The following is a 10744-nucleotide window of genomic DNA, read 5'->3' as shown; positions in this document are numbered from 1 at the left end:
AGTGCGACATGGACATTTGTCTAGACCAAGGCACATATTCAGGCGATCGAGTAGGTTTACCACACGTCTTGCTTGTCATTGACATGGGTGGCGACTCCGATGGCGCGCTATTCAGCTGGAGTGGATTGAGACTGAATAGTGATGCTTTTTGGTAGAATTGATGATTGATCCACAGCATCTGAAAGAGTGGAGGACTGCATCAAAGAAGAACTATTCAAATTGCCTACTTCGCATATTAAACTATATCAGAGAGCGAAGCCAACAATATTGGATACGTATCCGCGCCAGTCTGACTGAAGTACATGTCCTTGTTCTGCTCGTCCTGTTGGAATGAATACCTCAAAGACGCAATGAAACTTCTGCGATCTGCCTCAGACACGAAAGCTGGAAACGTTATTTCCATGCGCAGACCCCAAGCTAGAAGCAATTTTGTCGTTTTACAAATTGGTTCTCGCAAGTACGATGGCGCATCCTCAGACAGCTTACCCAGGTCACGAAAGCTTTGGTTCCACAGTCCTCTTTCCACATCAAGAGCTACGGGAGCTGTTGAACCACCTATGAACCACAGCTGTATGCCGATTATCTTGTATAGGCCCATTGTACTGGAGCTTATGTCGAGTGGCTTTGCTTGGTCGAGGTCTGGATGACCAAGCCCTGCCCACGTTAGAGTATCCACCTCCGCCATATGAACATCGTGAGGCCCATGTAACTTTTTGGATTGGCTGAGCCACGCCGTGTACTGTCGTTCATAGTCGCTGAGGGAATGCTGGGGACGGTAAAAGATATCCTTGGTATCTACTTCTAGGGGCTTTGGTAATGCGACTTGATCTTGGCTCAGACCAATACAAGGCATGGTATTACTCCCGAAAAGTTAGCCAAGTTTTATAGAAAACACTTGAAGGGCAAGTACAGACCTCTTCTTGTATAACAGTCGGTCGTTTGCAGACTTCATGATATCGAGCTGCTTCAGCATGTCTTCCATTTCCGGTGTTTGCAGAGATTTGTACTCGTCATACCGCTGTTGCTCGATCTCCCATGCATCCAGATACGCTTTGTTGTGACTCAATGCATCCACGAAAGACGTTGCGCCCGTGGGCGTATAGTCGCGCAGGGCGGCTCTCCACGCCACTTCCTTCTTCGCTTCTGCGTCAAATAACGCCTCTCGAGCGTTACGTATATCCGGGGTCTCGGCACCCTGAGTCATTTCAGTAGCTGTCCCTGGTGTTGTATCGGCTTTTAGTGACGAGTCTGACGTACAGCTGTAGCATAACGGAGGTACCTGCGTGATTTGAGTCTCGGCACAGATGGAAGGCGAACGTGAAGCGTTACCTGTAGACAAGCTCAAAGTACGATCGCCCATTAGACGCGGAGTAAGACGGGCGATTGATGGTTTGTACTACATCTGACTTGATGAAGATTTGGTAGTTCGTCACTTCTTGAGGTAGCGTCCTTCCTTCTGGGATGCCAGGCTGGCCTTGCGCAGCCACAAACATTGCCTGCCCCTCATCTTCGAGGCTGCCAGTCCCTCCGGCCAGGATGGGTAGGAAGGTGTATGATAGTGCCTTCCAAAAGCGCGACGGTTGCACGCTAGGTTTTCGGGGTAAGCCGTCAACAAGTGAGAAGGAGAAGTTATCTTGGAACTCGAAAGCTTGAGTGTCCATGCCTTGAAGCTGAGCTATTCGCTGGTCATTCAGCAAGGGATAGGAAGGAAAATATTGACGCAGTATCTAGGTAGAGCATGCAAGTCATGACTACATCTCGAGGTCACATTTCGAGCTGAGCCCGAATGCGGCCTGTGATGCATAGTCGTGCAAAGCGAATGCAGAGGACAACGCCAGCTGAGTGACACGAACGACAGGAGAAGAATTAGCAGCGCGGCCGCCGTTCTGGACCAGATGAGGGGTGAGGGTGATGCTCGTCTGCAGTGTGTGGCGCAGCTGAAATGGCAATAATTCGAAATCAACAGCCTGCGTTGGTCATTCTCGTGCAGTGGTGTATTTTGCAGGAGGCCTCAAGCTGGAGGGGTTCTAGAGATACTAATGCACTAGTGGGGAAGCTAGTTCCTGCACTCCGCTCATCACATCCGCACCTGCAGTCCGGACGATGATCCGCAAGGCAGGCTTGCTCAGCCTTACCCGCCGAGATATCGCCTAATGCGTATCCGTCCTGTGCGAAGGTGACATCGTGCAGCACACACGCATTACCCAGCTCAGCCATCTTGCCAGACCAAGCTGATTAGATTACGCACCGTTCCTGGCCATCTCTCAATCTGCATCTTCCAGTGGTTGATAGCTAACTGGAATGAACAGCGGGTATCATTCGGGCGGACCGATGTAAAGCACTACAGACCTGATCTCAGCTATATTCCATCAAAACAAAATGCGCCACAACCTTGGAACTATGGATCGCGGAGCTGTGAAGCATACCTAGGCCACAGCACCGGACTGTAAGTCCACATCACGAGAAAAGAGGGGGTCAATTGCGCGAACACTGGACAGTCTCATCGGTGCTTGCAGCCAGTCGCAATGTATTCTTTCCCGACTCGTGGATGTTTGCAATAGACAAGTTCTGTGCAAATGCTGGAACCACATGCCAATTCCGATTCTGACAGTATTTGCAGATTCACGTCAATGCACTTGTGGCAACTTGTTCTAGAGAGCGCGTCCTTCTGACTTCGCTCAAGCCCAGCTCTCCCACACCATTGCTAATCAAGCTCAGACATATGTCACATGTTCGAAGTTTAGGCTTTCGATCTGGCCGGTTGCATGAAGCTATACACCACCGACGCAATCAAACTCAGCGTGTCGAAACGGCGCCTCTCGATGTGACGTCCTATACTCGCTGTACCTACGCGGTGTGACTCTGCGACTTCTCATAATTGTGGCGCCAACGGATCAGACAGGAGCTGCGTCTTCAGCCAGCCTCTTGACTCCTTTGCGTAATCTGCGGAGGACTCTGGACAGAACAGACCATCGTTACAGCGACCTAAGAATGTATGCACAAAATGGTACTAGTTTACTGTGGCCAACTCTCAAAGGTCAATTACATATATAGTTCCATTGTAATCACAAGAAAACAACAACATCATCGAAAGCAAATCATCACTGTACTTTATATCTTACTATACACCCACTTTTCCGAAACGCTAAATCTTGCTATCAATCATGGCTCAAGACCAGGCCAACAAGTCGTTTTGGCTTGCATACTGCGATGCCATCAAAACTCAACTTGGAGACAAGACCGGCGAGCATACATCCTACTTCTTCAGCACCAGAGCTCAGCGTGGACCACCCGCTGGACCGGAGAGTCTGATCCATCCGATGTACGCCAACATGGGTATCTACGAGATCGGCGATAGTCAACTGTACACCGACAACTTGTTCTACGCCCCTACCAAGTCGAAGTCATACTCTCGTGCGCTCCTGGCATACATGGATCATGTTGACCTTGTAAGTACTGAGATCGCCCGCATTAAAGAGGCGAAGACTCATATGACGAATTAGGGCGGAGATGGCAATTCTACTAATGTACTGAATTTGGCCACAGCAATGCTCGACGAGGCGTCAGCGAAGGAAGCATTCGATGCCGCAACAGTCAAGGCACAAACAGAGTGGGACAATCTCAAGCTGAAGCCAGAGTTCATGGTTCCGGGTGACACATGGTTCACCTATAAGAGTCGTGAGCAAAAGCACCTCAACTCGCTAGAGTCGGACTACAATAGCACGGTATCTGCTGTCGACTCTGCTACTCGAGATGCCTATGGCGACATGTCAAACTCGTACATGCAGGACAAGCAGCGAATTCGAAATGCTATCTACGGTGTAACACCGATGCCAGGGTAAGTTTGATAACGTACCAATAAGACCTTCAGGACCTGACAGCTCATTCAGATCCAACATGCCCGTTACGACACTTGGAGGTCCGGATGCCGACGCCGTTGTGAGGCAAGTTCGGAAATCCGGCGTCGTGGCACCACCCACAACTGATTATTACGTCCCACTTTACACAGCCCCAGCCTACGCTGTGCAAGTGGCACAGTGGTTGAAGGCGGCGCAGGTTGAGAACAAGCCGCGCGGTGAAGCAACTATCGACTTCAACAAAGGCAGCAAGGTGGACGAGAAGAGCTTCACGCATACCAGTGGAGGCGGTGGCGTGTCAGTTGACTACGTTCCCTGGATCTCACTGGGTGTCAACGCCAGCGTGGACAATAAAGAGAGCTCCATGTTCACTCACGAGGACCAACTCAAGACTACCCTCACTATGTCTTGGGACGACCAGTTCCGAGCGATCAACGTTAACTCGGGTTCATGGTGCGTGTATCCCATTGCCTCCGTTTCCTTTCAGCACATTACCTAGACAGCTACTTACCAGATACAGGGACATCCGAGGCAAAGATGCCTACAAGCTCAAGAGCGGCGCCCCGGAGGAAGTCAAGGGCCTGGCTCGCGTCGTACAGTTCGTCATCGTCTCGAACCTCGCCTTCGAAGTTCAGTTCTCCGGCAACACGATCAAGGAGTTTGACAAGCAGGTCTCAAGCGCTGCATCCGGTGGCGGAAGTATTCGTCTCTTCGGCATCCCCATTGGCATCAATGCGCATGGATCGAAGGATAAGAGTGACACTACACACAGGGCCGATTGGGACTCCGCCTCGGGAAAGCTTTCTATCAAGCCTACACCCGACGGAGGCTTCGCTAGCATCATTGCAGTGATTGGAGAGAAGGTTTGATGAGTGAATGCGGTGGTTGGAAGCTGAGTGGAGAAGGGACGGGGGGGATCATCGGGGCGGCAGGTGCTTCTTTTGCCATGTATTCAGATTTGCTCCCAGAAACTTGCCTGTCATTACCGGTAATGCAATGTTGTTTATTCCGCACTCAGCTAGACGATGCGAAGCCGCGTGTGTACCAATGCACATGCTCCGATGAAGGAACGCAAACAGGTCGTCCTTTGCCCAAGCTTCCTTGCACGCCAAGCACACTAATCCCAAATCATACAAGCGCCACGTGCTAAAGCCGCATTCATCAACCAATCACTCCAACCATCCTCAAGCACCTCCACATCTTCACATCAGCTTTCGTTCCCTTCCAAGCACTCTGCATTCGCACGAACCTAGGTCAATCCTCAGTGTAAAAGAGTTGGAAGTCAAAGTCAAGAGCTGGGAACCACAGGTCAAAATGAATCAAAACTTCCAGGGTGCGCCCGATCGGGAGGACATCAGGCTGTTGGACCAGCTGCGCAGTCAATTGATGCCGATGATCAAGGGTATGGAACGGTTGCAGGCCGAGATGCAGTACAAGATGAGTCGGGGCGAGGTTGTAGATTGGTAAGTGAGCGGCTGATAGTGAGTTCACGTTGGGATGCGGGTGTGTTTGTCTACAGCTTTGTCTCGTGACGCGTCTTCTGGTGTCATCTTTTCGCGTCTCATACCTGTCGTACGCGCGATAAGATATCTCCGTTTATTGTGTTCCTATCAGCCTTGAAGTGCGGAACTTGTACTATCACCGTACCCAGCGGGTCAACGTGCTGACGAGAAACCAGGCCCCAAATCCAGCAAACAACCAGGACAGTAACATCCTACCTCAACTCAATCCATCTCCTCATAAACGGCGGCTACCGCCACCAATCCAAGCTCGTCACGCAAAAACATCACATTCCATCCAAAGATGCCGCCGGCAACCCCATGGTCGACAGCGCGGGCAATGCAGTCCTCGTTGAGCGAGACGTGCGACGGAGAATGACCAGCATACAAGCTCTACCAACCAACACCGCAAAATTCGAAGCTCTCCATCCATTTCCCAACCCTTCTTTCCCGATGAATGCCGGAGGCGGTATGGCAGCAGGAATGGCAGGCACGTTGCTACGAAAGAGGCTAGAGCCCATGGAGGAAAGCTGGGTCGAGGAGCGAGTCGGAAAAGCATCAGAGTGGTGTTTTGTGCCCGAAGAATGGGGTATCGCGCCCCGCAAGCCAGACGCAACTACCACAGCCGCCACAGAAGAGGAAGACGACGAAGACGCCGTGCCCGAGTCGGAACGACTAGACTCTGAAGCCATCCCTACTACCCGCGTCAAAAACGTGCTTTCCGCGGATGAGATTGTAGATCTCTGGAAACATGCGCATCAAGAGGTTTTCGACATCAAGTATCTCAGGCAGAAGTATCCGGCTAGTTACCCGGATCCTGGTGCGCAGGGTGCGGATGATGGTGAGGAAGAAGGCGAGGAAGGAGACGAGGATGAAGAAGAGGAGGAAGAGGAATTTGAAGATGTCATGGATACGTCTGGGGGACCGGAAACGGAAGAGAAGGATGCAGCGAAACCGAAGGTGGTGAAGAAGAAGGTTACGGTAGGGAAGTTGCCGGTACATGAACCTGTGGATGGGGTACCGGTGCTTTCGCTTGGGTTTGCGCATAAGTTTGCGGAGATTGGTGAGGTGTAGAGGCACGATGAGGGGTAGGGCAGTTTTGATACCATAGGGTTGAGATGAGTGTAAGCATGGTAATAGCGTTCATTCTAATAAAGACGCCTGGGGTATCATGATTCCTGCGCCTGACACCCTAGCCCACTAACAGAAGGAATGTCCATACGTCTACTCAGGTCTGAGCGCATACATCCTGACCGGGAACAGCTCCCTCGGCATCCCTCTTTGTTGCTCCGTCGCCACAATCTTCAGCCCCGCCTCCTGGAACAGAGCCCTGAAGGTCTTATCTGACCGCGTGACACTCGAGTCTTCGTCATCATAGATGTCCTTGTGGTGGATATCCGTAGACATGTTCTCCTTGACTACAATCCAGCTCCGGCTTGTCGCATCGCCCTCTGCCTTCTTCAAGCCTTCGCCGCACCTCCGCATGTAGACAACGAATTGGGCATCCGTCAAATGTCCCACACACCATTGGTTCCAGATCACATCGTATGCGCCCGGCTCTGGTATCCAGTCTTGCAGCCCTAGGTTTATGACTTCTCCCACCTGGCCCTTGCCAGACTTCGCGTCTCCGTCGCCTGCGTATTCGCCGTTTCCTAGACTTTGTACCAGCTCATCTGTGAACTTCTTCACTGGCTCTACTATATCCACTTGTTTACTGACGCCCAACAGCAAGCCTTTTGTTATACGTCCGATGCCCGCGCCACAGTCTGCGACACGCTCGAGAGGCGGCAGCGGCTCTTTAGAACCCTGCGCCTTGCCCCGGCGCAATTTTGTGAGGAAATTTGAAGAACCCTGCAGATCGATGCGCGAAGTTTGGGGAAACCCGCCGAGCATGCCATTGACATCTGGCGAGACGTTGTTCCAGTATTCGAGCGAGTGGGCAACGTCTATCGAGGCATCGGGGCGTTCGGCTTCGGGGGTAATGGGCAGCGTCGCTTCTTCCACCATGTCTACGGTGGGGTCTGCGAGGGCGAGAGGGAGCGCGGCGAGAGTCTGCGGCAGTCTGAGTAAGTGGGTTTGTATCTTTGTGGTGCTGCCTCGCGACATTGTGTGACAAACGTTGGATTGCGGCCGGTGTGTAGTCGGTGGGGAGTCTCGGTTTGCGCAGGATCGGGAATAAGAAGATTTATTGGATGCGCGCGTGAGTTTCTCGTGATGGTGGTGGGGTAGCGACAGGGCTGTTGCCGACTCTGGACGCCGACGCGTCGCGCGGCGACTGCCCAGCCCGCTTCGCCTACTCACATGACGGCACGCGTCTGTTCAGCCCGTGGACCTCGGGGACGTGTCGCATCTATAGCCGTGGTTGATAAAGTTGATGAGAGAGGCCGATACTGGGACGACGGGCGTCTGAAAGAGGCAGTTGCATGCGGATAAGCTAGGTACGGGCATCGATGGCGGGGTCCACACTATCAAGGGAAGCTACGGCTGTCCCGCGGTCGTCATCAGCGTCCTACATGTCTGCAGCCTATAGATAGCTAGCTGTCTCCTCGCCGGCCAGGGAGATGTCCTGTCTCTACTCCGCACTCACTCGCGCTTCACTTCGCTCCAAACCATCTGTTCCCTTTCAAACTTCCATACGCAGAGCTCCTACAAGTTGTTACCGTCCCTTGTGGAGACACTACAGTACTCAAACCAACATGTCTGACCTCTTCGTTGAGCTTACGGCGCCGAACGGTCGCAAGTACCAGCAGCCAAGGGGTCTCTTCATCAACAACGAATTCGTCAAGTCGAAGTCGGGCGAGACTATCACTTCGATCAACCCGAGGTACGCTTGCTGTCTTGATTAGTAACTATGACTAACATGGTACAGTGATGAGAGCGAGATCGTCTCCGTCTATGCCGCTGGACCCGAAGATGTGGACGATGCCGTAGCAGCAGCGCGGAAAGCGTTCAAGAACCCAGACTGGCGAGACATGGACACCAATGCCCGAGCTGACCTTCTCTACAAGTTTGCCCAATTGATCGAAGAACACAAGGAAACTCTGGCAACCATCGAGACATGGGACAATGGCAAGCCTTACTCTGTCTCGCTGAACGACGACTTGGGTGAGGTTGTTGGCACTATTAAGTACTACGCAGGATATGCCAACAAGATCCACGGCACGGTCATTGATACCTCGCCTCTCAAGCTGGCTTACACAGTCCGTGAGCCTCTTGGCGTCTGTGGTCAGATCATTCCATGGAACTTCCCTCTTGCAATGGCAGCGTGGAAGCTAGGACCTGCTCTCTGCACTGGTAACACAGTAGTCTTGAAGGCCGCTGAACAAACACCCCTCTCTATCCTGTACCTCGGAAACTTGGTCAAGGAGGCTGGCTTCCCTCCTGGTGTCGTCAACTTCATTAACGGCGAGGGAAGGAAGGCGGGTGCTGCTCTGGCCCAACATCTCGACGTCGACAAGATTGCATTCACAGGATCTACAGCCACAGGAAAAGAGATCATGAAGATGGCGGCTGTCAACATGAAGAACATCACCCTTGAAACAGGTGGTAAATCACCTCTAGTAGTCTTTGACGACGCAGACCTTGATCAAGCAGTCAAATGGAGTCACGTTGGCATCATGTAAGTCGTATCTACATTATTTCCTTAACTGAGCTCACACCATGTAGGTACAACCAGGGCCAAGTTTGCACGGCGACATCGAGAATCCTAGTGCAAGAAGGCATCTACGACAAGTTTGTCGAGGCGTTCAAGGAGCATGTGAAGACCACCTCTGTGGTAGGCGATCCCTTCAAAGACGACACATTCCAGGGGCCGCAGGTCACCAAGACGCAATTCGACCGCGTTCTGTCATACATTGAGTCTGGCAAGTCGGAGGGCGCCACCCTTATTGCAGGTGGAGAAGCGTACAAGAACGCTGGTGGCAAGGGCTTCTTCGTCTCACCCACCATCTTCACCAACGTCAAAGACAGCATGAAGATCTACCGCGAGGAAGTGTTTGGTCCTTTCGTCGTTATTAGCTCGTTCAAGGAAGAGGAGGAGGCGATCAACCGTGCCAATGACACAACATACGGTCTCGGTGCAGCCGTCTTCACTGAGAACATCACTAAGGCTCATCGCGTTGCCAGACGTATTGAAGCGGGCATGGTGTGGATTAACTCGAGCAACGATTCCGATATCCGTATTCCATTCGGGGGTGTGAAACAGTCTGGTATTGGCAGAGAGCTGGGCGAGGCTGGTCTTGAGGCATACACCAACAAGAAGGTACGTTACGCTAGCAAACTCTCATGCAGGTTGAGCTAACATATAAATAGGCTATCCATGTCAACCTAGGGAATAAGCTATAGCGGACTCGTATGGATGCAATGTCAAGTGCTGTTGATAATACTGGAGACTGCGGCGATGCATGTGGCGTCTTGCACACACCAGTCTGGTCACATGTGCACCCAAGATATCCGCCCTTGGCGCCACGGCTTGGACAGTTGACGTGATGAGAAGGTGGAGAAGACTACCTCATGTTCATTTCAGAATGCAAATGTCGGTGTAAAGCATGAATGATGAGGCTTTTACTTCATTGACACGTGTGACGTCGTGCAGCACGCGCTCAATTACCCCTTGGGCAGCAGGAGAATAAATGTCGCAACAGCGGGATTTCTCGAGTGGCCTTGGGCGCATGGGCAACTGTGTTTCTGCGCCGCACGGCGGAACAAGAATGCTTGCGTAAGCTCTCGAACGTGAGTGGCGGAGCGGTGGGGTCCGAGGAGCGTTGTAACTGCAGCAGCTTCGTTTATTCCCATAGCTTGGGCGAACTGCTGGCAGTGGGCCCACGGTGATGCCGTTCGTGGGGTCAGTGGGAGTGGTTTTCGAAAACGTGATGCGTGATTTGCAAGTGACACCCATGGATCGTGGGCGCCTGACTGTCAGCCGTGGTGCGTGTCAACTGGCCATGCCGGCATCCGTAATGTCTGATGTGTCGGTCCAGGACGTGGTCGGATATACCGAGAAGAGGCGGCGGTTCGCTTTGTGTGCCCAGTCGTCATCCTTGTCGGCTTGTCCTTGGCTTGGCAGCCTTTCGTCTCCAACTTCGCTACCGTCTGCGGCGCTCTCTCTCTCCGCAGCTTTTGCCCCTCTCACGATAGCCGTTCCAGCAGTCGCGCATCGCTGTGATCTCCGTGTTGTTGCCGTCTAGGTCGTGTACAGCCTCAACGCCGGGGTTGTCTGGGCTTCTGCTAGTCTGCCCTCATTGATTGCGCTAGTGTGCTTCCAACGCTGCTATTCACCGGTCCGCAGAGCCCGAAGGACGCCAGCTCGCCCACCAGCGTCACTGCCCATGCCCTGGCTGCCACTAAGGTTTGCGGCTGACATCGCAACTAAATCCCCGCTCTGCTCGC

The 10744-nt window shown here is 52.6% G+C and overlaps 5 protein-coding genes across 5 annotated transcripts; 3 read left to right on the top strand and 2 right to left on the bottom strand.

Annotated features, from left to right (window-relative positions):
* Positions 1–871: 871 nt before the first annotated feature.
* J4E84_003106 (uncharacterized protein) lies at positions 872–2217 on the bottom strand (the record flags this gene model as incomplete). The annotated part of the gene is made up of 4 exons (XM_049385724.1): positions 872–1195; positions 1258–1279; positions 1330–1675; positions 2103–2217. The coding sequence occupies 4 exons, from the start codon at positions 2215–2217 to the stop codon at positions 872–874; spliced, it is 807 nt and encodes a 268-aa protein (XP_049246601.1).
* Positions 2218–3164: 947 nt separating this feature from the next.
* On the top strand, positions 3165–4726 carry J4E84_003105 (uncharacterized protein; the record flags this gene model as incomplete). Its single annotated transcript, XM_049385723.1, has 4 exons — positions 3165–3449; positions 3504–3838; positions 3891–4310; positions 4378–4726. 4 exons carry the CDS (start codon positions 3165–3167, stop codon positions 4724–4726), a joined length of 1389 nt encoding a protein of 462 aa, XP_049246600.1.
* A 445-nt stretch (positions 4727–5171) lies between these two features.
* J4E84_003104 (uncharacterized protein) lies at positions 5172–6430 on the top strand (the record flags this gene model as incomplete). Its single annotated transcript, XM_049385722.1, has 2 exons — positions 5172–5320; positions 5536–6430. 2 exons carry the CDS (start codon positions 5172–5174, stop codon positions 6428–6430), a joined length of 1044 nt encoding a protein of 347 aa, XP_049246599.1.
* A 150-nt stretch (positions 6431–6580) lies between these two features.
* Positions 6581–7462, bottom strand: J4E84_003103 (uncharacterized protein; the record flags this gene model as incomplete). Its single annotated transcript, XM_049385721.1, has 1 exon — positions 6581–7462. The coding sequence occupies one exon, from the start codon at positions 7460–7462 to the stop codon at positions 6581–6583; it is 882 nt and encodes a 293-aa protein (XP_049246598.1).
* A 590-nt stretch (positions 7463–8052) lies between these two features.
* On the top strand, positions 8053–9656 carry J4E84_003102 (uncharacterized protein; the record flags this gene model as incomplete). Its single annotated transcript, XM_049385720.1, has 3 exons — positions 8053–8180; positions 8226–8975; positions 9023–9656. The coding sequence occupies 3 exons, from the start codon at positions 8053–8055 to the stop codon at positions 9654–9656; spliced, it is 1512 nt and encodes a 503-aa protein (XP_049246597.1).
* Between the last annotated feature and the right edge of the window lie 1088 nt (positions 9657–10744).

Source organism: Alternaria hordeiaustralica, assembly GCF_023758085.1.
Source record: "Alternaria hordeiaustralica strain BMP 2776 chromosome Unknown scaffold_4, whole genome shotgun sequence".
NCBI lineage: Eukaryota > Fungi > Ascomycota > Dothideomycetes > Pleosporales > Pleosporaceae > Alternaria > Alternaria hordeiaustralica.
This window is presented reverse-complemented; position numbering and strand designations above follow the sequence as displayed.